This window comes from Pelophylax lessonae (assembly GCF_965119305.1).
Source record: "Pelophylax lessonae genome assembly, chromosome: 8".
Classification (NCBI taxonomy): Eukaryota; Metazoa; Chordata; class Amphibia; order Anura; family Ranidae; genus Pelophylax; species Pelophylax lessonae.
In genome coordinates, this window is record NC_138775.1 from 74,060,450 (window position 1) to 74,087,173 (window position 26,724).

The window sequence follows — 26,724 nt, forward strand, 5'->3', positions numbered from 1 at the left end:
GCCTGCTCAGCAGGGATCGGCGGATCGATCCCCGCTGAGCAGCACGGAGTCCGCCGGCGGAGGCAGACCGTGTCAAAGGAGCCAAAGTTTATGGGCTTTTTTCGTGTATATGGACTATTTGATTTGATACTGCACTGAGCACTTTTATTACTAGCACTGTCTAACACAGTTAGCACTTTATCTTTAGCACTTTACCAAATGTTTATTTTGTATCACAATAGATGAATGTTTTGCTCATTATATGAATGAACCTTAATTAGGGCAGTGCTGTAGTCACTACACACTACACACTATTACCGTTTCAAAGTGATCAGTCTATGGGGTTAATTTACTAAAGGCAAAAAGACTGTACACTTTGCAAAGTGCAGGTGTAGTCTGCAAATGCAGTTGCTCCAGAGCTTAGTAAAATCTTCTACCTGGCGCCGGCATCACTAGTGTGGGCACCCGGCTGTGACAACTTGCGGCTTCACAGTCAGGTGTGCACTGCGCTTGCGCAAGTCTCGCTGCGCGTCGTAAAATGGCCGGGCAATCATCTTGGACCTGTGACGTGTTCCAGAAGATTGCAGGGAGGGAGGGGGAGAGGAGAACTTCTGCTCGAGTCTAGGCGGCCGAGTGGAAGTGGGATCGGGTACCTGTCAAATCTAGGTACCTGCTCTCCCCCCAAAAAAATGACATGCCAAATGTGGCATAACAGGGGGTCGAGAGAACTTAAAGCAGAAGTTCCACTTTAGTGTGAAACTCCGCTTTAAAAAAAAAAATTGTTTTGGTTAGAATTACACTTAGAGCCAAGCAATCAGTCTGGGGAAACCAGTGTGACTCCCTTTTCCCCTGACTGACAGTGCTGCTGTCCAAAGTTGTCTCTGTTGCTCCTTCATCCAGAGTGTAGGCATCTAATACAGGAGGTGTGTTACTGGCCAGATCACTAGGTGAAAACAGAGGGAACAAAGCCTTAAAAAAAAGAAAACGAATGCAGCCACCATATCTAATGATTGCTAGATTTATAGGGTTAATACAACTTTAGAGTCCTTTTACACAGGGAAGACTCTTGCTGTGATCCACTTGCTCAACAGAGGATCTGTCCGCTGACAGTAATGTAGCAGTTCCTCTCATTGCACAATTTTATATACTATCCTACATAGCAGCGTATAAGGAATCATATAAAACTTTGCAAAGTGCACCACCTGTTTGCTTTTAGTAAATGAACCCCTTGTGTGCTTTTAGTAATTCAATTGCCTTACGTCGCTTGCAACCTGTTTTATTCTTCAAAACTTAAAAAAAAAATAATTTTGGTTAGAGTTACACTTTAAGCCAAGCAATCAGAAAAGCGAGACAATGGTGTGACTCCGGTGAATGCTCTCTCGGGTTTCTGTCCAGTGGAGGGTATAGGACAGAGGAGACGTCTTCATCTGCTGGCTTGTCACTGACTTTCAAAAAGGGGGAGGGAGCTGTCAGAACCCGGCAGGGAACAATATGTTACATACGCCTGGCATAACTTTAGGAAGAGTCCGCCGTACAAAAAAAAAACAAAAAAAAAATGAAAAGATCAGAAGTCTAAGTGGAGAAGGAGGGGCTGCGATATGAGTGGTAAACAGATATAACCAGCCCCCTGCAGCATTGTCCATACTACAGTAGAGGAATACTACACACCCTGCTAAAGGATCGCCTGACAGACAGCCTGAGCTGGAAGATTCACAACACAAGAGGAATGCACGCCGTGAAACAGGATCCCAGTGTTCCAACTTCAGGTATTCACCAGACACTGGCCAAGCTGTCTACCTGTTGATTATCACATGAAGAGACTGCTGGCTCTTCACCATGAAATCCACTCTCTCCGCCGACATCGGCTGCAAACCTCCAGCTTCAGGAAACAGGTGAACGTCCTGCGGATTTTTTATTTTTTTTGGCTTTTTTAAGTTTTTAAATTTTTTTTTTTGATTCCCCCCCCCCCCCCCGCTACGAATCTACCCCCCAGTGGGAGACCACACTCGAAAGGAAACATGCACTGGATGATGGAGAAGTGCGATCACTAAAGGGTGAGCTTTGCACGCTGGCTGCATCACCCAACTCCACGTGTGACTGGCATACAAAATCCTCAGCTAGCCCCGAGTAAAGGAGGAGACGTTTTTTGGGGGGGGGGGTGGGGGGGGGAGAGGCTGCCCACACAGACCGGACCTGGCTCTAGTCCCTTGGGATTTACAAACACTCACTGACTGATCTCGTCACCAAAAGGGCTTTTGGTGTGCTTTGCTTTTTGATGCTTTGACCTGGATCTCCAGTCCCCCCCCCTACCCCCTCCACCCCCAAGACTGCCGGCTCTCAGCGCTTTGGATCCCCCTTTCCTAATCCAGGAATATGAACAAGAAGACGAGACGTTGGATTTTTCATATCTTTCTAAGTCTGGGGATTGTCTATATTAAGATTGGGTAAGTAGGATGGCAGCGAGCATGACCAGCAGGCAGTGATCACTGACTGGGAGCTGTGGTCAGTACGCATTGCTGGCTCCCAAATTCATTCATTCATCCTGGCTGCAGCATGTGAGAAGTTTGGGACTGGATTGAACTTAGTTTGGGAGGTGCAGGGTGTGAGGAGGTGTATTACACACATGACAAGTCCACTGATGCTCAAAGACCATAGACTGTGTATTGTGTGTACCTGTAATTCCATGCACAGAAAAGTATTCCTATGGTATTGGATCAGCGAGCAGCCTAAGGCTCACCATACACGTTACAATCTGACCATACAATCAACTTTATGTTAGATACATGTGCACCAATTTTATTTTCAGATCAAATTGATACAATTGAATAACTTTCCTTTTTGTGATTGAGCAAGACTTGATGTAGATCAGATTCCATCAAAATGAGCTGATCAGCCAGGGTGGAAAATTATTGATCGATTCCACATCTATCAGTTGCACTACATCTGATTGTACCTAAAATTGCATATACAATCATTTACTTAAGATCATATCTTCCACCAAATGATCGTAGCCCATCTTCTTTTATGTGTTTTAATGGTCAAATAGGTTGACATCTATAGATCAATTTTAATTATCTAGTGATAACAATGACCGATTTTATTATCCAATGATATTAATGACCGATTTTATTATCCAATGATAATAATGACCGATTTTAAAATCCAGTGATAATAATGATCAATTTTATTATCAAATGATAATAATGATCGATTTTATTATCCAGGGATAGTAATGATAACAATGCCCGATTTTAAAATCCAGTGATAATAATGATCAATTTTTTTATCTAGTGATTATAATGATAATATGATCGCTTTTATAGTCCAACTGAAATGATGAACAATTAAATAACCATACCTTCCTTTGCAATCGAGAAAGCCTTGATATAGACCAGATCCAATCACAGTGAGTCGATCAACCAGGGTGAAAAGTTATTGATTTATTCTGCATATATCAGCTGCACTATATTTAATTAGGATATTGTACATGAAATTGCAGATGCAATCAAATTACTTAAGATCGTATCTTCCAACAAATGATCGTAACCCGCCTTCTTGTATGTATTGGTCAAATGGATCGACATCTATGTCCAATGACTGATTTTTTTTATCCAGTCGAAACAATAAATGATCAAATAACCATAACTTCCATTCCAATCAAGCAAGACTTGCTATAGATCAGATTTGATCAAAGTGAGTCGATCAGCCACAATGCAAAAAATATTGATTGATTCTACATCTGTCAGCTGCACTACATCTAATTAGGAGATTGTACATGAAATTGCAGATATGTTCAATTACTTAGGATCGCATCTTCCAAGAAATTATCATAACCCACCTTCTTTTATATGTTATAATGATCACATTGGTTGACATCTATAGATTGGTTTTATTATCCAATAATAATGATAATAATGACCAATTTCATTATCCAATTAAATCGATAAACAATCAAATAACCATAACTTCCCTTGCAGTCGAGCAAGACTTGATATAGATCAGATTCAATCGAAGTGAGGTGATCAGCCAGGGCGAAAACATTAATTGATTCTGCATTTATCAGCTGCAGTGCATCTATTTAAGAGATTGTATGAGAAATTGCAGATACAATCAACTACTTAAGATAGTATCTTTCAACAAATGATCATAACCCGCCTTCTCATATGTGTTATAACGATCAATTGGGTTGATGTCTATAGATCGATTGCACATAACGGGATTGATAGGAAAATGAATTGATGATTTATCAAAGCATGTGCTAGATTTGCCAAAACTATATAAAATTGCAATTAATTACTTAAGATCGTATCTTCTAACAAATGTTTTACAACAATTGAATGGATTGATGACTGCAGATCAATCATTTTTATGCATGTGTTAGATTTACCAAACCCATGTAATATGAGGACCTGTCTAAACTATCCAATTAATCTGATTGAAATCCACCTTCCTGTATGCTTTATAAGGATTGAATGAATTGACAACTATAGACTGATTGTTCAGAATACATCAATCGGAAAATAAATCAATGATTTATTGATGTGCCTAAATTTGCCAAAATACATGACATTTCAGGTGAGATTACTTAAGATCGTATCTTCATGCCTTCTTGAATGTGTAATAATGAGTAGTCAAGTAGACTATAGATTGATTGTTCTTACTGGAATAAATCAATCAGAAAAGAAAATGTAACGTGTGTGCTTAGCTTACTGCTGGCCATACACTGACCAATCCAAGTTCTTAATCTTGGTTATTGATACTTTTTCACCACCATTTCAATAATTTTTGGCCATGGGATGAAAGAGATTGGTTGCTAGGAAAAATCCAGCTGATGTGATTTGTGTATGAACACTTTTACTTCCTATATAGTATAGGGCAGGGTGAAGCAATCAGCACCTTGGTATGTAGCTCTTATCCTGCTTCTTGTACCCAAACAGACACCCAAAAGGGATTTGAAAAGTCTAGATTTCCAAACAGAAGCTTGTGTGTCTATGTGTGCCATACACATATCAATCCAATTGTTTGATGAAACCTTTGTTTTTATATACTAATCTAGCCATTGTCAATTCTTACAACTATTTAGATCTTATTTTGACCAATTTTGTATGATTGTTTTCAAGATAGTTTTGTGGAATAATCTATTGTTTCTAAAATGATCACTTTAGATTTTTCTTTACTTTTTCCACTTTTGAAAGTGATTAGATGGATTTGGGCAATCAACAGTTGTTTTAGACATCTAACTAATGAAAACAATATGAATGAATGAAAACTCAGGGTGTATGGCGAGCATACCCTGTGCACATTGGTAAACAGAAGCTTTTTTCCCATTGGGCATAATGTATAATTCAAGAGTCTCTGCAGGCACAGGAGACACAATAGGTAATCCATTGTATTAATAAAGATGATTATTTTACTGTCCCGCGTTACCATTTGGAGAGTGCAGTTAGGACAGCCATAGACCGCATAGACTTGGGTACAACCAGCCTGCCGGATTCACTTGCGATTATCACTAGCTGCTACTATAGCCGCTAGAAATAATCACTGTGTTCTCCCGGGAAGGGACGGCTTCCCCCCTCCCCATCGGGAGCAGACAATTGCTCAGCAGGAGGGATTCCCCTTTCAGCACTGTCAGTGTTGATGGGGGAATCATGTACATTTCTTTCCTGCAACCCATGGTTACGGAAAACAAAATTTGTACCGTCTATGGTAGACCTTACTGAAAGCAATATCAACTAGTCACTTTGACATATAATGGCATGGCACTGATTATTGACATGACACTGATTATTGACATGACACTGATTATTGACATGGCACTGATTATTGACATGACACTGATTATTGACATGGCACTGGTTATTGACATGTCACTGATTACTGACATGACACTGATTTTTGACAAGGCACTGATTATTGACATGGCGCTGATTATTGACATGGCGCTGATTATTGACATGGCACTGATTATTGACATAACACTGATTATTGACGTGGCGCTGATTATTGACATGGCACTGATAATTGACATGGCACTGATTATTGACATGGCACTGATAATTGACATGGCACTGATTATTGACATGGCGCTGATTATTGACATGGCACTGGTTATTGACATGGCACTGGTTATTGACATGTCACTGATTACTGACATGACACTGATTATTGACATGACACTGATTATTGACATGGCACTGGTTATTGACATGTCACTGATTACTGACATGACACTAATTAATGACATGACAATGATTATTGATATGGCACTGATTTTTGACATGACACTGATTTTTGACATGGCACTGATTATCGACATGCCACTGATTATTGATATGCCACTGATTATTGATATGCCGCTGATTATTGACATGGCGCTGATTATTGACATGACACTGATTATTGACATGGCACTAAGTATTGACATAGCACTGATTATTGACATGGTGCTGATTATTGACATGGCACTGATTATTGACATGGCACTGGTTATTGACATGTCCCTGATTACTGACATGACACTGATTGCTGACATGCCACTGATTATTGACATGGCACTGATTACTGACATGGCACTGAATATTGACATGGCACTGATTATTGACATGACACTGATTACTGACATGAGACTGATTATCGACATGGCACTGATTATTGACATGGCACTGATTATTGACATGGCACTAATTACTGACATGGCACTGATTACTAACATGGCACTGATTACTGACATGGCACTGATTATTGACATGACACTGATTACTGACATGACACTGATTATCGACATGGCACTGATTATCGACATGGCACTGATTATTGACATGGCACTAATTACTGACATGGCACTGATTACTAACATGGCACTGATTATTGACATGGCACTAATTACTGACATGGCACTGATTACTAACATGGCACTGATTATTGACATGGCACTCATTACTGACATAGCACTGAATACTGACATGGCACTGCTTTTTGACATGGCACTGCTTTTTGACATGGCACTGATTACTGACATGGCACTGATTACTGACATGAGACTGAGTATTGACTTGGCACTGATTAATTAACCTCCTGGATCAATGAAGGAAAGTAGTCACAGGTCACACTGGAACGTTTCCAGACCTTTGTTTAGACATACTGGAGATGTCTAAGCTTTCACTTGCTGCTTCTGCTGTTGGCACTAAAGCCAGCCATAGACGGAGCGATTTAATCATTTTCTACTCATATCTGGTACCCTTGAAAGCCTTTTGCCATAGAATTTCTTGGCAATTTTTTTGCAAGATTGGTTGCCAGGTTTCCAAAATTTGTCAGCTTGGGACTAGCATAAAGAATGTGATAACACATGTGCTTATCTGATTTGTTCACACATAGTAATGCCAATTTAGATGGGGGACTTTCCAGTATTTCTTTGGAGTGTGGGAGGAAGCCCACATAAACAAACCCAATGTATATAGTGTCCTGGCCAATATTTGAACCAAGGCCCCAAGTGCCCACACAAGCGCAGAGCGAGCCTGAAAACTCAATGCAGATAGTGTCCTGGCCAACATTCAAACCAAGAACCTAAGTGCTGCAAGGCATAAGTACTAAGCCCCTGTGCCACCCAGACAATTTCATATCTGTTGCCAATGTGGGAAATGCAAGCTTAACTGGCAGGACCTTTTAGAACTTGCTCACACCAGTATGCATGCTTTACCAGGAGTGCATTGAGGTACACTGTTATGTTTCAAAGCACATTCCATTTTTGAAAGACTCCGATTTTAAATTACTTGAATGGCAAACGGTAGGTCTGTATATACACATTCACCATACTTTTGCCCTCACCACTCTGACGCATGATCAGTGGTTTGTAAAGTATTTGCATCAAATTCCTATATCTTGGAGGACATTGTAAGAAAAGAATCTTCACATTTGTGTTTCAGAGTAGGAGATGTTGGATGTGGCAATCCAAAGAGCAGTGATAATCTTCCTGCAATAGCGCCATCATTCTTCATCTTCATTCATCATTATCCTGCAATAGCAAACCATCCATTTAAGTTTTCAGGAGACATGTGCTTGAATAATAAATTCTTGATTGGTTATTTGGGGTTGTTTTACAAAAACTGCTGGAGAGTGCAAAATCTGGTGCAGCTCTGCATGGTAGCCGATCAGCTTCTAATTTCAGCTTGATCAATTAAGCTTTGACAAAAAACCTGGAAGCTGATTGGTTTCTATGCAGAGCTGAGCCAAATTTAGCACTCTCCAGGTTTAGTAAATCAACCCCAAAGTGTTTTCTGCGTATTGACATTGCCATGTCCTTACTAAATAAGCCCATAATAGCATCTTTATGTTTTTTTAAACAGTGAACAGAGACATTTGTGGAACTACAAGTCCCATGTGCATATCTATACAATAATTAACGTTGAGGGTTAATCCAGGTCATATATGATGTAGAGACCAGAGCAGAATTTTGGCAGGGGGGAGATCCATATTATAGTAGATCTAAACTTTAGTTAGACAAATTATTTTGCTAAAGCACTGTATATCACATATACATGATCTGTTTTTTTGGGGTTTTTTTTTTCATAAAATACTGCTTTTAACTTTTCAACTTTTTTGCTTCTTGTTGCTGATCACCTTAATTTTTTTTCAGCCACTTCCTATGTACAGGTACTCATTCCATCAACGGCTGAACAGCCTAAAGCCCCGTACACACGCACAGATTGTTGGCCAACTGATCGGCCAACTTTTGTCCAGTGTTGTTTGTTGGTTGAAATGTGCTCTAGACTTGCACTGGACTTTTGTTGCCCAACAAAAACCAACTTCAGAAGTGATGTCATGTTCTGGTTGACTTTCAGTGTGTTTTTTCTTCTCTGAGCATGCCCAGTTTTGCTCATCTGATTTTTGTCTGCCGAAATCTGTACTGACTGAGGAACAATCGGCCGTTCTTTGTTGGCCAACAAAAATTTTATAGCATGCACACCAGATTTTGTTCGGCCGAAAATTTGCAGTTGGTTGTCGGAAGCATCATACTAACAAGCCTACAATCGGCAGATCGGATGTTGGCCAACAATTTACGGCCAACAATCTGTGCGTGTGTATGGGGCTTTACTCCCAATATTGACAGTGATGGACCATGGTAAAGCAGTGCCTGTCAGCATGGCCACTTGTAGTCTCCATCAGGGGTGCATATGACAGGGTCATATGTGCTCCATAGCAGTATTTGATCTTGTGTGTAGAGTGCTGGAGCCACTGATAGACGCCACCATATTCAACAATCATAAGATGTGTAACCAACGCTTATTTTCTTGAAGAATGCCAATACTTTATTTGTGTATGGTTGAAGGCACAAAATCAATGCAACATATTTGAACCTTGCATGCTTCCTTCGTCAAGGCACAGTGTCAGTTAACCTAACCAGCCTGCTGGATTCACTTGCGATGATCGCAAACGGCTGCTATAACCACTAGCGGTAATCACTGTCTTCTCCCGGGAGAAGGCAATGGGCTGGCAGACAGCGTTGATGGGGAAATAAAGCAAACTTTTTCCTGCAACCCATGCTTGCAGGAAAGAAATTCGCTCTGTGTATGGCCGGCCTAAGACCTGCCTCTGTGAAGCACTAACACTGACTGAGGGAATATATAAGAAATGGGGAGGGACTAGCTAGGACTAAACAAGAGGAGAAGACAGAGGGAGAAACTAGAAGTACATAATAAAGTTGTAATGGCCCAAAACCTTATGTAGATGTTAGCGTACTACGGAACAATAATAACCTGATGCAGTTCAATACAACAGGGATCTTCAAACTGTGGCCTGGGGCCAGATGTGCTTTGCTAGCCTTCATTCGGCTTTTGGAGCACTATTCATTCCACTGGTATGAGACACTATTCTGCCCAATGACACCAACAATGGGGCACTGTTTCTCTCACTGACACCAACGATGGGGTACTTTACCCAATCAGGTGCAAGGAAAATAAAAAAAGTTTTTGCTCACACATGATTTGATGATGTAAATCAGCAGATCTTTAACACATTTAGGCCATGTTCAGATCTCATGTACCCGAAATGAGCGTATGTCTGGGCACAGATGTCTTGATCTCATCCTGCTAACCTTCATGAGATTTTGGGGTTGTAGCACTCTCTATATTGTTTCATCTCTGTGTATCATCCAAGGCTGTTCGCTTCACTGGGTATATGTGAGGGTTTACATCCACTTTAAAGGTTAGGCTTTAACGCCCACTTCATGTGTTCACTGTGATTGGCTCTCACAGTAGTCACATGATCGGGAGCTGGCCCCACAGTTGGGACCAGCAGCAATGAGCATGCTCTCAACACAGAAACATCTGCTGTGCAGTGATGCGTATGTGTGGTATGTGGGCGTGAAAGCCTAACCTTTAAAGTGGATATAAACCCTCACATACACCCAGTGAAGCGAACAGCCTCGGATGATACACAGAGATGAAACAAATTTCCCTACATAAGTTTTATGTGTATACTGTATCTGCTGTCTTCAGCTTTCTATACTGTTTAGAAGGTGAGCAGTGTGTAAGAATTTTTTCTTCCTGTTCCAGCACTGGTTGTGGAGTCTAGGCATACACTTTGTGACAGCTGATTGGAGGAAAGGCACACCCCCCCCCCCTCCAGATAGGCAGAGGAAGGAAGAAACATGCAGAGCTGTGCTGTGAATAGACAAGCTCTCTGCTTATCTATCTCTATGCACCCATTCCGACACAAATTTCCAGCTGATTTTAAATCCTGTGTTGGAGAACTTGTCAGAAGTTATCATGCTGATAACAGAGGAACGGAGCAGCAGAAAGACACGGGACTTGGGGCTTTGGAGAGAGATAAGTAAACACTACAGGTTTATGTGTGAAACATTACACAACATTTTGTGCAATATAAACAAATGAGTATCAAAGGTGAACATCAACATTCCCTTCAGACTTGCACAGTTGTACAGACTCCTCTTTTGCACTGAAATTGCTTACTCTGATTTCGCTGAACACTGTAGGCCCCTTGCATTGTGCTTTAGAAGCTTAATGAGCCTATCTCATTTCCTGGCTGGTGGACGTCCAGCATCATAGAGCATTCCTACCCAGCCTTACTGTTCATGGCCCACCCCTGTCATATATTGGATTTCAGTTTCAATTATGGAGGACCAGCATTACTTGTTGACATTATCTAGGGCGGTCTGCATACAAATACAGCCTACCTAGCAACACTCACTCCACCAATCAAGGCATTTTGAGATTTGAATAACTAGATAAACCAAGATCCAGACCACTGCATGCTTCTGAAACGAATACGAAAGCGGCACCGTCCCACCAGTTGCATAGGGAAGCACAGATTACATCACTGGGTCTAACATAAAGTATCTAATGGAAATGGAAAGGCTTTTTTAAAATGTTCATTACCATGTTGATGAAGGGGAAAAAGAAGAACCAGGGAAGGCAGAATATAAGCAGAATATATAACTGCACCTTTAAATAGTAAATTTTTTATTCAGATCTCTACACCAGGCCTAAAAGAGGGACATTCAAGGGTGAAAAAGGGACAGATGGATTTGGTTCCACAAGAGGGACAGTGTCTTCAAAGGAAGAACAGTTGGGAGCTATGCTAGTTTAACATAATGGCTTTGGCAAGTAGAAGCATGCTGGCTGTGCTGGAGAATGCAGCAAAATGAAGGAAAATGCTTTTGTGAACAAGTCCTCATATAAGGGCCACTTTGAGGCACTACTGAGGCTCTCAACAGACTGTGCTGGCATTTGTCTGTCTGAAGGTAGATAAGATACCATACCTGTCTGGAAGGCAAAGTAATCTGTGTGGGGCTTGATGACTGAGACAAGTGATTCTTAAAAATGAACCCCCCCCTTCTAAAATAAATGTTTTGGGTTTAGATATCATTAATCAGAAGCTTCAGTATCCCCCCAAAATTTAAGTCAGCAGCTACAAATACTGTAGCTGATGACTTTTATTATAAGGACACTTACCTGTCCAGGGATCCAGCGATGTCCTCTTCAATCGGCTTCGGGTGCAGGTGTCGGCATCTTAGGTAAGGAAAACTGGCAGTTAAGCCACAGCCGGTTTCCTACTGTGAATGCCTGAGCCGAGCTGTGTTTTGTGAATGGTCCTGCAGTCTTCTGGGACCTCTGATGTGTCCCAGAAGACTGTGGGGGGGGGGGGGGGAGGAGGAGGGGGATGAACTTCCGCACACATTGTCGCTGCGATCTGACCGGAGGTGGGAGTGGGTAACTGTCGAAACCAGGTTCCCTCTCCCCCCTTATGTTCAAAAAGTGTGCAAGTGGAGGGGGTGAAAGCAAGCAGAACTTCCCCTTTTGGGGGAAGTTCAGCTTTAATGTTTTTTGGGGTTTTTGACTGGAATCGAGGGAACCCACATGCAACCCATAAAAGCATGACAAATACAAACTCCAAGTACATAGGTCTGTGGTAGGCATTGCACCCAAGCCTTCAGCAATGCAAGGTAAGAGTACTAGCGTGGCTCAGCCACCTGATTTCACTCCCCCCCCCCCTCCCAGCTGCCTATGTGAACGAGCCCTTAGGGTCCATTTAGGCTCATTTTTTCTATATTACCGATTTTCAATGCACATTATAACGTGTTATGACGCGCTGTTGCATTAATTCCATACACCTCACAACGCTTTAGAATAGACAGGTCACATTTTTGGAATTATGCTGTAAACAGTGCAAAACCTTATTTATAACACTGGGACTATGTGCACACATTTTGTAGTGAGCTGGTACGGTGTGAACCGGCCCCTAGTATTCCAGCTTGGACTCTGGATCCGGTACTATAGACCAGACTTTTTCAAGTATGGTGCCCAGGATCCTTGGTATGCCTTGAGGTTTCTTCAGGGGTGCCTTGGCAAAATGCATAAAAATTTAATAAAAATGATATACAAGCCAGCATGTGGATAAAGCCTGCCTTTAATTTACACAAAGCCAAGGTTTTTTTTTATTATGCACCATTACAACTTTCTAGACATGAATGATATCATCAGTTAATAAGGAGGATGTCTGGTGCCTAACAACCAATGACGTCATGAGTTAATAAAGAGGATGTCTGTTGCCTCCACAGCATCCTTGTTTGACCTTTCTCTGCTTCTCTCCCTCAGCACTGGGGTGACATTAGCTGACTGATCGAGAGAAATTGAAGGAGAAGAGAAACATTGGAATACTAGTCAGTACCAATGTGCAAAAGTGTATTTGCTTTGGAAGAATAAATCACCTCTAATGTTAGGTGTCCTACTTGTGGATGTTGCTGCTTAATATAAAGATAGTAGAATCGTTTTCTTACATTTTAGAATGGGGTGCCTCGAGACTGTCCATAATTTTTAGGGGTGTCTTGAGATTGTCTATAATTTTAAAAGGTGCCTTGACTAAAAAAAGGTTGAGAAACACTACTATAGACAACTAGTAATAGCTTTTTCCTTCCACACTTGAGAATCAGTACGGCAGCTTGATCGCCCTGCACCGCTTCTACTATAGCCTTGTGTGTTATTGTACACTTGTACTGAGCGCTCTTTGATTTATGAGTCAGGAAGTAATGTCAGGATTTGGCACAAGACACCGGCTTTTTATCAGTGTTATAATTATAGCAAGAAAAAAAAAATCACAAAAACACACACTCGCAAACTGATAGGGAAAAGGCGAGGTTGAGCTGTCTGTGAAATTTACACAATTCTTCCTCCCAGCGTCATTTGTGATTACAAGAGCTACTTTTGGAGAGGGGGAAGATGTTTAATAACAGACAATAATGCACACAAAACCCGTGGTGTCTTTTGGATGGAAATGTCTTCAGATCTGCAGCTGAATGAACTTGTCATTGTTTAGTCTCTCAAAGCAGGAGACAATAGGTTAACCAAGCAATACATAAAACAGGGAGGAACTGAACGAGAAGAAAGGAGATCCCTACTTATTATTACAGCTGGGATATCCAATCCTGCAGGTTTCATCAACAAGGCTTTAAGGCTTCATTTAGAAGGGTGGTTGAGGGAGCAACGCGCAAATTGCGCATTTTGGTCACCCAACAACTGGTCCCCCCCCCCCCCTTAAGCTGCAAAAGGCAGAGGATGGAGGATTTACATGACGTAGTCACAATGCTTCTCTTTGCACCAGAAGTAAAGTTTACCTGACAAGCCCGCTGAACGCTACACATTCAAGCAAATATGGAAGTATCACAAACGCTGCAGTTGCAGCATGTTCGTCAGCAAAAATGGGGTTAAAACACGTGGTGAAGAGGTGTCAAATCCATTCCTCACCACCTGTCAGTAACCTCTGATGTGTGATCCAAAAGCATGTCAGGCTTCAGAGGACAGGGAGATTTAGTCGCACTTTTAAATCCACCCTAAATGAAAAAAAAAAAAAAATTCTGTTAATGTTTTTAGAAAAAAATAGATAATAGCAAAATGAGAAAAAGGCACTCCTGTTTTTTAAGCACTTGACCTTCGGAAAGGTTTTACCCCTCTTCATGACCAGGGCCTTTTTTGCTTTTCAGAATTTTGCTACTTTAACTGGCAATTTCTCGGTCATGCAACAGTGTACGCAAATTCAGTTTATATCATTTTTTTCACATAAATAGAGCTTTCTTTTGGTGGTATTTGATCATCACTGGGCTTTTTATTGTTTATTATATAAACAAAAAAAGACCGAAAATTTTGAAAAAAAACATTTTTTTTTACTTTGTGTTTTAAAACATATCCAATTAAAAAAAAAATGAAATTTCTTCATCAATTTAGGCCAAAATGTATTCTGCTACATGTCTTTGGTAAAAAAAAAAAAATAATAATAATAATAAAAAAAAAGTGTATATTAATTGGTTTATGTGAAAGCTACAAACTATAGTATCTATACTGGAATTTACACAGCTATAGATGCTATACTGTAAGGCGATCAGTGACTTATGATGTGACCGTGGTAGGGTGGCGGGCAATCTGGCGCTAACAGACACTGGATGGGAGGGTCACTAAATGACACTGACATTGCTAGTGACACTAATACAGTTATCAGTGATAATACTGTACACTGACACTGTACTAATGGCTGGGAAGGGGGTTTACATCTAATGGCAATCAAGGGGTTACCTGCCTAACAATGTGTAATGTGTGCTGCTTTTACTTACTAATCTGGCTATTTTTCTCTTTCGTTCATTGATGGACACAACTCCTGATCTTCGTAATCATTGGGTTATACTGCCCCCTACAGGAGTATACTGCCCCCTACTAGGCAGAAAAAAAGACTGACTACCCCTATGGGCAGTCCCAGGGGGTATACTCCCCCTCTCTGCTATAGGTACTCAGTTTTGTTACAAGCAATGTCAGAAGAATTACAACTCCAAAGAGGGGTTGGTGCTGTGCCCGTCAATGAACGTCAGAGAAATGGATTTTACGGTAAGTCAAAAATCCCATTTTCTCTTTCATTCATTGATGGACACAGCTCCTAATCTTTATAACCATTGGGACGTCCCAAAGCAGTGTCAAACATGAGGGGTTGGAACAGCAAGAAAAAATTCCCAAGGCTAAACAGTAGCCAACCAGGCAACAGGAGCTCAACCAAAAAAACAACTGGAGTCCACCTGAAAAAAACATTACACCCTTAAAGATGACCAGATCCTCTAAGCCGCAGCCTGCAAAAACCTTGCATCCAAAAGAAGCATCCATAGATGCCAACACATCCACTTTATAAAACTTTGTGAAAGTGTGCACTGACGATCAGGTGGCCGCCTTGCAAATCTGCGTCACTGACGCCTGATGACAGAAGGCCCAGGAGGCAATGAGCGCCCGAGTAGAGTGCACCTTGACAGGGAAAGGAGGAACCTGACCTTTAATTGAATAGGCCTGAGTCACCATCTGTCTGATCCATCTGGAAATGTTTGCAGCTCTCTGCTCTGCCCTCTCCTCGCTCATTGGAGCGCTGAGCTGTGGAGAAGCGGGGAACGGCCGGCTTAGGCTCCCAGCTGCTCCCTGGGACGCTGAGCCAGGTGTTGGCCCAGGCACCTGGCTGATCCCGACTCCTTGGTTGGCATGACGTGTTGCCTGGACCGACTTCTGTGACATCAGCAGAGAGCGTACTTCAGCCTGCTCTCTGCTGAAAACGGGTCACAGGATTACAGAACAAACTGCACTCCTGTGATCCATAGGAGATGTACAGCCAAACGAGCTTTGGTTATACATCTCCTTTGAATCAAATCAGGTTTTTGGGCCATGCTGGAACTTGTAACCTGTCGCTCCAACAGGTGTTTCAGGCCTGTGTAAAATAAAAAGGAATTGTTTGTTGCATCTCCTTGCAACTGTCACAAAGATTAAATATCCTGCAGTGCAGTGACCCCTACTTGCTTGCTTTTAGGGCTCATTTACACTTGCAGTTGGAGAAGGTGGTGCAGTAAAAACAAGCAGTTGAGCCAATTTTTTTACTGCCCCTCCTTAAAGTGGTTGTAAAGGCAGAAGATTTTTTACTATTCTATGCACACTTCTATGCACACTATGCACAGAGCATCAGACGGAAGATTTGGCCGCCGTATGCAGCCAGAATACATTGCGGGATCCTGGGGACAAGGTAAGTAACCTCTTCCAGGATCCAGCGACTTCTCCCTGGTGGTACCCCGAGTGTGGCTCGGGGTTACCGCTAATGGCACTGAAATTCCACCCCGAGCCTCTCTCGGGAATACCGCCAAGGAGGTTAAAGTAGAACTAGAGACAAAACTTTTTTTTTTCATTTTGGATAGTGCAAGGGAGGGTTATAACCCCTGTCAGTTTTGGAGAGATTTCCCTTCACTTTCTGTCCCGTAGCCAAAATAAAAAGTGAGAGAATCCATGGTTGTCACCAAAACTAGTGTCCCCATTGGAAGATTTCCCCATTATTACTGTTCTGACATCAACTGGCTGGTACTGCTGGTAGTTACTGCTGTCTGGTACTGCTGGTGGGAAATGCTGGCTAGCACTTTACTGCTGGTGGGTACTGCTGGCTGGTACTGCTGGTGGGTACAGCTGGCTGATAGTGCTGGTGGGAAATGCTGGCTGATACTGCTGGCTAGTACTGCTGTGAGTATTGCTGGCTGGTACTGCTGGCAATATATATATATATATATACATATATATGCGCATATATATATATATATATATATATATATATATATATATATATATATATATATATATACATATATATATATATATGCGTATATATATATATATATGCGCATATATATATATATATATACCGGTATATATTTGGAGATGGTATATGCTCACAACAGTGATCCCAGTTTACACTGATGATAGGAGAAGAGGATGGGACTATAGCGGACTCAAATGTCAAAAGTTTATAGGTAAGCAGGGAAAACAAGTTGGAAATATTAAAATATAACAATATTTATTAAGAGAAATATAAAAGTCGACACATAGAAAATGAAAAAAGTGACACAATTCAACATATTTCACATATGACTTGGTAGTAGTCGATCGAACGGGTGAAAGCCTTATGTTCAATGCATTTCGCCTTAAGCTTCGTCAGGAACTCTGGCATAATACATTCACCCTTTTGTAGAGTCAGGACTACATTAGGACCTTCAAAATGTTTTGATAGAGAAAAAGAGAGATATACATAAATAAACAAAAATCAATATCATGATAGTTTAGAAAATCTACAATTTTCATTTTAACCTTAGTATTAGTATATACTAGTAAGTATATATCATGAGATTTTTTTTTTTGTACTAGGCACAACATTTTGAAGTGTGGTAAGCTGTATGTTTTCTTTCTCATGACCTTGTATATACTAATACTAAGGTTAAAATGAAAATTGTAGATTTTCTAAACTATCATGATATTGATTTTTGTTTATTTATGTATATCTCTCTTTTTCTCTATGAATACATTTTGAAGGTCCTAATGTAGTCCTGACACTACAAAAGGGTGAATGTATTATGCCAGAGTTCCTGACGAAGCTTAAGGCGAAATGCATTGAACATAAGGCTTTCACCCATTCGATCGACTACTACCAAGTCATATGTGAAATATGTTGAATTGTATCACTTTTTTCATTTTCTATGTGTCGACTTTTATATTTCTCTTAATAAATATTGTTATATTTTAATATTTCCAACTTGTTTTCCCTGCTTACCTATAAACTTTTGACATTTGAGTCCGCTATAGTCCCATCCTCTTCTCCTATCATCAGTGTAAACTGGGATCACTGTTGTGAGCATATACCTTCTCCAAATCTCTAATCGGGATGAGGACCATTTGTCTAGACATAGGATATTTCCCATTTTTCCCATATACCGGTATATATATATATATATATATATATATACCGGTATATGGGAAAAATATATGCACACACACATATACATATATAAAATTATATTATTGATTCAATTATAATTAATGCGTTATATATTATATATATATATATATATATATATATGTGTGTGTGTGTGTGTGTGTGTATATATATATATATATATATATATACACACACACACATATATCTATATATAATATATAATGCATGAATTATAATCTAATCAATAATATAATTTTATTATATATATTATATATTAAATAATAAAATAATATTATTGATTCGATTATAATTCACGCGTTTGTGTTTCAAATTTATCACATCTGGGATGTCTACTAGACTCTTGTTTTGGTCAGGTTTAAGTCAGTAATTACTAAGAATTGTAGGCCTATAATACATAACGCTAAATTTCCATGAAAACAATTGTACCGCTTTTGGTATGTAATTCCTGACATAATCATACCGCCAGGGAGGTTAAGGGGACACCTGTAGCAGGAACCCTGCTTACTTTGGAAGATTACCTCTAACTTTCTGTTGCTTCTGTGGGACAGGAAGTAAAGGGAAATTTCCCCAATGACACATAGAGGTTGATTTACTAAAGGAAAACAGATTGTACACTTTGCAAAGTACAGTTGCCCTCTACAAGTAAAGTTGCTCCAGAGCTTAGTAAATGAGGTAAAGCTTCACTTTTCAAATAATACCCAATCATGTTCATGGGAGATAACAAAATAAAAACATATATTTCTCTTACGTCCTCCGACAGTCGCCGCCACTTCATAATCTTCACTAATGGGGTATTGACCTTTGCTCCGTAGGAGTAGCTAGGCAACAAGATTTGTTAATATAAAAGCTTTTAGCATATCACACCCCTAGGGGGCGGTCCCCTCAGTCAATACCTCCCTGCTTCCTGCATTCTCAACTCAGTTTCTAATGCCTAGCTTAGGAGTAGCTAGCTGATCCTGTGCTGGGGCTTTCAGTCTCAGCTTTCTATCCTCTTTTTGATTTTATTTTGAGTATTTTTCTCTTTCTTTTACTAGCTGTTCTTTTTCTCAGCATTAGTTTAGTTTCTTCGGATGAAGATGATCATGCGGAGCTGGGTCTCGGACTGGCCACCCTGGATCCCAGGGCTCAGGGGTTCCCCAGCCTGCCATCGAGCGTTCAGTCAGGTTTCCCTGGCATATTGAACGACCCATCCCTGTTCGCTGCAGGGATGCTGCCTGTGAGGTGGCTACCTCACCGGACGCCATTTGCGGTTTCGCACCGCAGTTTCACTGCGTCCTGGCTGCGACACTCCCTGTCCTCAGTACAGCGGTTTGGTCGCTGGAGAAGGCTCCCCACGCCATCCGGACTGGTAAGTGCAAATTCTATTTGGGGACCTGTCTGTTTTGGGTGTCGGTCTGTGACTGTGTGACCCTGCATGTCTGTGTATATGCTGAGCTCCCTGTCAGATTCCTGTGTGGAATAGCTGCCTTTCTGTGGGCTGCGGGGGGGGGGGGGCTCTCCCGCTCTGCTATGTGTACTGTGTGGGCAGACTGGGCTTAGACATGCTGTGCGGCAGCCGCTATTGCGGTCCGCCAATTTTTTTGCGGCAAAATTGTGGTGACCGGCCCTGTGTGGTAGGGCGCGGTGTTTTGGCGCCAAACGCCGCCATTTTGGCGGCGATCGATCGTACAACCACATGTCGGTGCCATTTTCTCATTGCCCAAAAATGCCTCAGCCGAACGGCCATGTTTGTGTAGCCTGCATAGGCTGTATAGGGCGGTCAGTCATTACATCACTTCCTTTTGCTCTGGGACAGCGATCGGTGGCAGCAGCCTGTGTGGTCTCTCCAGGTTTTTACCTTTCCTTATCCTGTATTTCCCTGCTCAGTGTTCTTATCCCTGTGGGGGTCGGTACATACTGTAGTGTGCGGTGGGCTACGCTCGCCGCGGTCTTAAAGGGGCAGTACTCCTTTTTCCTATTATTGCTGGGGCATGGATTCTCAGGATTGCAAGTTTCCTCCCATCTTGGTGGGGGGCCAAGGGGCTGCTGCATCCCCCGAGGGGGCTGATCTGGCTGCTATTGTGGCGAACCTGGCTTCTCAGGTGCAGATGCTAATGGCTGATCGATCCGCAAAACGGCCCAGATTGTCTATTTCCTCTGATTCAGAGGGCGATGGGGCTGCTATGGCTGGAGTGCCCTTCTCAGGGTCTCGTTCATCTCTGGACCTTGGGGGTCTGAGGGTGAGGCTGAGGTAGAAGGGGTTGATAATTCTCCCCCTGGCTCGCCTGAAGAGCTTGCACTCATGGAGGAGTTGGTTGCTCCTATCAAAGAAACACTGCGTTTGCAGGATGAACCATGTCCTCCTGCTTTGATGTCCTCTTATGGGATGCAAAGGAAGTGCAAAACCGCGCAGGTTTTTCCCTGCCCTGCGGAATTTCAGCACGCTGTTGATGAGCAATGGCGCAATTTGAAGAAGCCTTTTACTGTGCCAAGTAAGTTCAGGCTGCGTTATCCATTTACACCCACCACTGATGAGCGTTGGTGTGTGCCGCCTCAGGTGGATCACGCGGTGGCGGTGTTGAATAAATCTACTGCGATCCCTGCTGAAGATACCCCGGTTTTCCGGGACCCTACGGACAGGAGATTGGAGTCTCTTGCCCGTCATGCTTATACGGTTGCCGGTTCTATGCTGAAGCCTATTTTTGCTTCCATTTTGGCAGCCCAGGCTATTGCGGATTGGACGCAGGTGCTCAGGCGCACCCTGGTGGCTGACTCTGCTCCGCCGACAACATTGGCTATGGTGGATCAAATTCATCAGGGTGTCATGTATTTGTGTGATGCGGACTTGGATTTAGTCCCTTTGACTGCACGCCTCTCAAGTGTGGCGGTATTGAACCGTCGCCTGATATGGCTGAAATGTTGGTCGGTTGACCAATCATCTCGCAAGACTTTAGCTAATTTGCCCCACGCGGGTTCTCGCCTTTTTGGCGAGTCTTTGGATACGCTGATAAAGGGAATTTCCGGGGGTAAGAGCACTCTCTTACCCCAATCTCACAAGAATAAGTTTGTTCGCGGTAAGAAGAATACCTCGTTTAGGCCCTCTCAGGGGTCCTTTCGTGCCTTTAGGTCGCAATACAAGGGCAAGCCCTTCAAGGGCCAAGGCTCCCAGAAGAAACCGTGGGCAGGTAAGCAGAAGTCCGGCCAGTCCGGGTCCGCTGCCCATGCCAATTCGGCCTGAAGGGGCGCCCTCACCCGGCTCTGGGGTGGGGGGACGTTTGCTCGGTTTTCTTCAACCCTGGCTGGCCCGCATTCGGGACAGGTGGGTTCAGGAAATCGTTCGATCTGGTTACAAGATCGAGTTTCTCTCTCGGCCAGCGAGCAGATTTTTTCCCTCAAATCTTCAACTGTCTCCGGAGCGTTTGCAGGATCTGCACCTGGCGGTGCGGGACCTGCGGGCCCAGGGAGTGGTGGTTCCGGTGCCTCATGGGGACAGATTTCTGGGGTTCTACTCCAATCTGTTCACTGTGCCCAGAAAGGAGGGCAAGGTACATACGATTCTGGACTTGAAAGCTCTGAACCGCTCTGTGCGGGTTCGCAAGTTTCGCATGGAATCCCTGCGCTCGGTGGTGGCTGCCCTGGTTCCGGGGGAATTCATGGCCTCCATCGAGTTGAAGGATGCGTACCTTCACATCCCCATTTTCGAGGGTCACCAGAGGTACCTTCGATTCGCCATTGCGGAGGATCATTACCAATTTGTGGCGTTGCCCTTCGGTCTCGCTTCGGCTCCGCGGGTTTTCACCAAGGTGCTTGCACCGGTCCTGGCTTTGTTGAGAGCCCAGGGCATCTCTGTCTTGGGGTATTTAGACGATATCTTGATTCGGTCTGCGACCAGTCAGGGCCTGGTGAACGACCTGTCCGTCACGATGCAGACTCTACAGGAGTTCGGTTGGACGATAAATGTTCCAAAGTCGACGCTGTGTCCGTCGGTTCGTCTTCCCTACCTGGGGATGATACTGGACTCTGTTCAAGCGAAGGTCTTCCTGCCGGACACTTCAGGACGAAGTCAGGTCCCTCAGGGACACTCGGTGCTCGTCCATCCGGACATGTATGAGGTGTCTGGGATTGATGGTCTCGGCTTTCGAGGCGATTCCCTTCGCCCAGTTTCACACACGGAATCTTCAGGCGGAGATCCTGGCCAGGTGGGATGGGCGTCTGCAATCTCTGGATCTGCGGATTTCGTTGAGCCGCCTCACCCGAAGGGGTCTTTTGTGGTGGCTCCAGTCCCCGGCGGTGTCGGGGGGCAAGTCCTTTCGTCCTTTGTCGTGGACGGTGATCACCACGGATGCCAGCCTGTCGGGCTGGGGTGGTGTTCTGGGCGTTCTGTCCGCCCAGGGAACTTGGTCGGGGGAGGAATCCTCCCTTCCGATCAACATTCTGGAATTGCGAGGGATAAATCTCTGCCTTCTGCGTTGGACGGACAGGCTTCAGGGCCGTCCGGTTCGGGTGCAGACGGACAATGCCACAGCAGTGGCCTACATCAACCACCAAGGGGGCACCAGGAGTGCCCGAGCGGCTCGGGAAGTAGCCGACATTCTGTCTTGAGCCGAGACGCACGTCCTGGCGATATCTTCAGTTCACATTCCGGGAGTGGAGAACTGGCAGGCGGATTATCTGAGTCGCCAGACCCTGGACCAGGGAGAATGGTCCCTTCACCCGGATGTATTTCAGATGTTGTGCGCGAAGTGGGGTTCCCCAGATGTGGACCTGTTCGCGTCTCGTCTAAACAACAAGGTGGAAAGGTTCGTAGCAAGGACGCGCGATCCTCGGGCAGACGCCTCAGACGCGTTAGTGGCGCCCTGGTATCAGTATCGTCTGATGTATGCCTTTCCACCGATTCAGCTGCTGTCCAGGCTCCTTCGCAGGTTGGCCTCGGAACCACGCACGGTGATTCTGGTGGCGCCAGACTGGCCTCGCCAGTCTTGGTATGCAGACCTCGTGAATCTGGCGGTCGACGCTCCGTGGCGTCTACCCCTTCGGGAAGATCTCCTGTCTCAAGGACCGATATTCCATCCTGCTTTACAGTCACTGGCTTTAACGGCCTGGCTGTTGAAAGCCAGGTCCTGAAGGATAGGGGTCTCTCCTCTGAGGTCATTCCCACTTTGATCAAGGCTAGAAAGGCCTCTTCGGGGAAGATCTACTACCGTACTTGGAAAGCGTATTTTGCCTGGTGTGAGTCCAGGGGGTATTCTCCTCGTTCATACTCGGTATCGAGAGTGTTGGCCTTCCTTCAAACGGGCGTGGACCAGCGTTTGGCGTTGGCCACGATTAAGGGTCAGATTTCTGTGCTGGCCGTTCTCTTTCAACGTCCTGTGGCGTCTAATTCCTTGGTTAGCACCTTTGTTCAAGGGGTGCGACACTTGGTCCCTCCTCGGAGGGATCCTTTACCTCCATGGGACTTGAACCTTGTTCTGTCCGTGTTACAGCATGCTCCCTTTGAGAAGATCAGGGAGATCTCGTTGTCTCTGTTGTCCAAGAAGGTTGCCTTTTTGGTAGCGATCACTTCGGCTCGCAGGGTGTCGGAGCTGGCGGCCTTGTCCTGCAGCTCTCCCTACTTGGTGATTCATTTGGATAAGGTGGTCTTACGACCCAACCCTTCTTTTCTTCCGAAGAGAATCTCGGAATTTCATCTCAATGAGGACATTGTCTTGCCTTCGCTTTGCGCGAAGCCTAAGCATCCAAAGGAGGTGGCTTTGCATTCCTTGGATGTTGTTCGGGCGATCAGGGTTTACCTGTCATCGTCGAAATCCTTTCGCAAGTAGGATTCTCTATTTGTCCTTCCAGAGGGTCCTCGGAAGGGCATGGCAGCGTCGGCTGCGACCATCGCAAAATGGATCAGACAGACCATTGTGCAAGCCTATGCTTTGAAGGGGAAGGTTCCTCCTTTCCCTGTGAAGGCGCACTCTACCAGGTCTCTGAGTACGTCTTGGGCCTATCGTCATCAGGCTTCTGTGGCCCAGGTGTGTAAGGCGGCGACTTGGTCGTCCCTTCACACCTTCTCCAAATTTTACAAAGTGGATGTTTAGGCATAGGCAGATGCTTCCTTTGGCCGTAAAGTTCTTAGTGCGGCAGTGCCTTAGGGTCCCTTGTTTGGGCCCTTGGCTGTTGGGGTGTTTTTACCCCTAGGTTACTTGTTCTTTCCTGGGTTGTTGCTCCTGTTGAGCACGTTTTTTCCTGTTGCCCAGTTGGTTCTCTTACTTTGGTAAGGTTCCTTTCTCTGATGTGGGTACTGCGTTGCTTTAGGCGCGGCTGCGTTTTTCCCACCCCTCATGTCTACACTGCTCTGGGATGTCCCCATTAGTGAAGATTATGAAGTGGCAGCGACTGTCGGAGGACGTAAGAGAAAACTGAATTTTTGTAAAATCTTACCGTAAAATTCCTTTCTCTGAGTCCTCCGACAGTCCCCGCCCCTCTTTTGGGGTTTGTTTATGTACTCTACTGCTATGCTACTGAAACTGAGTTGAGAATGCAGGAAGCAGGGAGGTATTGACTGAGGGGACCGCCCCCTAGGGGTGTGATATGCTAAAAGCTTTTATATTAACAAATCTTGTTGCCTAGCTACGCCTACGGAGCAAAGGTCAATACCCCATTAGTGAAGATTATGAAGTGGCGGTGACTGTCGGAGGACTCAGAGAAAGGAATTTTACGGTAAGATTTTACAAAAATTCCGTTTTTTGCTTGCACATGATTGGATGATGGAAGTCAGCAGAGCTTCTGCTCATTTACTAAGCTCTGGAGCAACTGCTCTTTGCAAAGTGCACAGTCCATATGCCTTTAGTAAATCAACCCCATATACTGCAAACATTTTACCTGGTAGTGGTTTTAATGCTTCCCTACTCTATCCAAAACTAAAAAAAAAAAAGAAAAAAAAAGTTTGGGCTATTGATACATAATGTATTACTGATTGCTTTAGGGGGTTAAAAAAATCTTGTTTATTTCATTTAAATGTATATTTGCCATAACTTAATGAATCAACATAGACTCTGGGGGTTGATTTTCTAAAGGCAAATAGACAGTTTCTTCTGCCTCTCAGGGACTTTAGTGTTGGAGGTCCTTGGTCTGAACACCTTTTATGGCCAATACGTAAGATATATATAAGATCCTACACCCAGTTGAAACTATATGAATTTTGTAATATTGTGAATGCAATTGGAGGTGCTGAAATACCCAAAGCTAGGCAGGACCTCCAAAAAAGGGGCAAATAGTCTGTGCAGTGCAGTTGCTCCAGAGCTTAGTAAATGAGGTAAAAGCTTCACTTTGCAAAGAATACCCAATCACATGCAAGGGAAATAAAAAAACTACATTTTTCCTTGCACATGATTGGATGATGGAAGTCAGAAGAGCTTTTACTTAATTACTAATCTCTGGAGCAACTGCTCTTCCAGAGTGCAACTGCACTTTGCAAAGTGCACAGTTTATTTGTCCTTAGTAAATCAACCCCTCTGTCTTCTGATAAGTATGGAGGCTGCCATTGCCGGCCTTCCTCAGAAAAGTGTCAACAGTGCTTATTTCCTCTTGTTGCTTCAGCTCAGTCATATAAAAGCAATGAAGCCAATGACTGCATGATATCCAGGCAACTAGCATTTTCATAAGAGGGGCTGCAATGACAGACTCTATACTTCCTAATGATGATTAAAGGACAAGTTTATCCAGGACTGATATTTTAAGTTGAACCACTCAAAGGCTTCTTTTATCTCTTGTGCATCTCACATTTCCTTACCATAGTTCTCCACCATTTCTTATACTGCCTTGGAATCCTCCTGGACTTTTTCTGTGTAACGGAGATTCCAATTCTGCAGGCCATTTAAAGCGAGGGCTGCACCGAAACAAATGCAAAAGTGGGTGTAACTTTTTTTATTATTTATATAGGTCTTTCACATTTTACATATTGGTAGAGTCTTCCTCTATAGTAACTCCTATTTTTCACTGCTGGTGAATAAAGGATTCCAAGCAGAAGCAATGTGCTGCCATTGAGTTCTTCACAGAGAAGAGGTACAGGCTGTCCGATATTGATGGTCTTTCAATGCGTGGTTTATTTTCAGTGCTGGTTTCCCCTTCTGTAAACTTCTTCATCCTTCTGTGAACATTGCTCTCGTCAATGGTGTGATCCCTGTAAACATTCTATAGCCTTCTGTGGATGACCGACAGCCTGTAGCCCTCCTACATCAAAAACTCAATGACAGTACAGTGCTTCTGCTTGGAATCCTTTATTTATCTGCAATGGAAAAGAAGAAGGAAGAGTTATTTGAATGACCTAGGTAAGTTAATAAAAAAGTTCCGTCCAGCTTTGCATTACTTTCGGTACAGCCCTAGTATAAAGCATATTAATATTACAAAAGGGAACGTGAGATCAGCTTGTACTGACCTCAGCATGTAGGATCCCAAGGACCACCTTGTCCTTAAGAG

At 43.4% G+C, this 26,724-nt stretch overlaps 1 protein-coding gene across 2 annotated transcripts in view; it reads left to right on the forward strand.

Moving 5' to 3' along the window:
• Positions 1-1,457: 1,457 nt before the first annotated feature.
• Positions 1,458-26,724, forward strand: part of LOC309561476 (protein Wnt-7a) — an 84,431-nt gene continuing 59,164 nt past the window's right edge. Inside the window, exon 1 of one of the 2 annotated variants that reach the window (XM_082265417.1) lies at positions 1,458-1,871. In XM_082265417.1, coding sequence (XP_082121543.1) covers positions 1,816-1,871 — 56 coding nt within the window. In that variant the 5' untranslated portion in view covers positions 1,458-1,815. Of the gene's footprint in view, positions 2,424-26,724 lie in introns of both variants that reach the window. The other variant, XM_082265416.1, reaches the window with a different exon arrangement.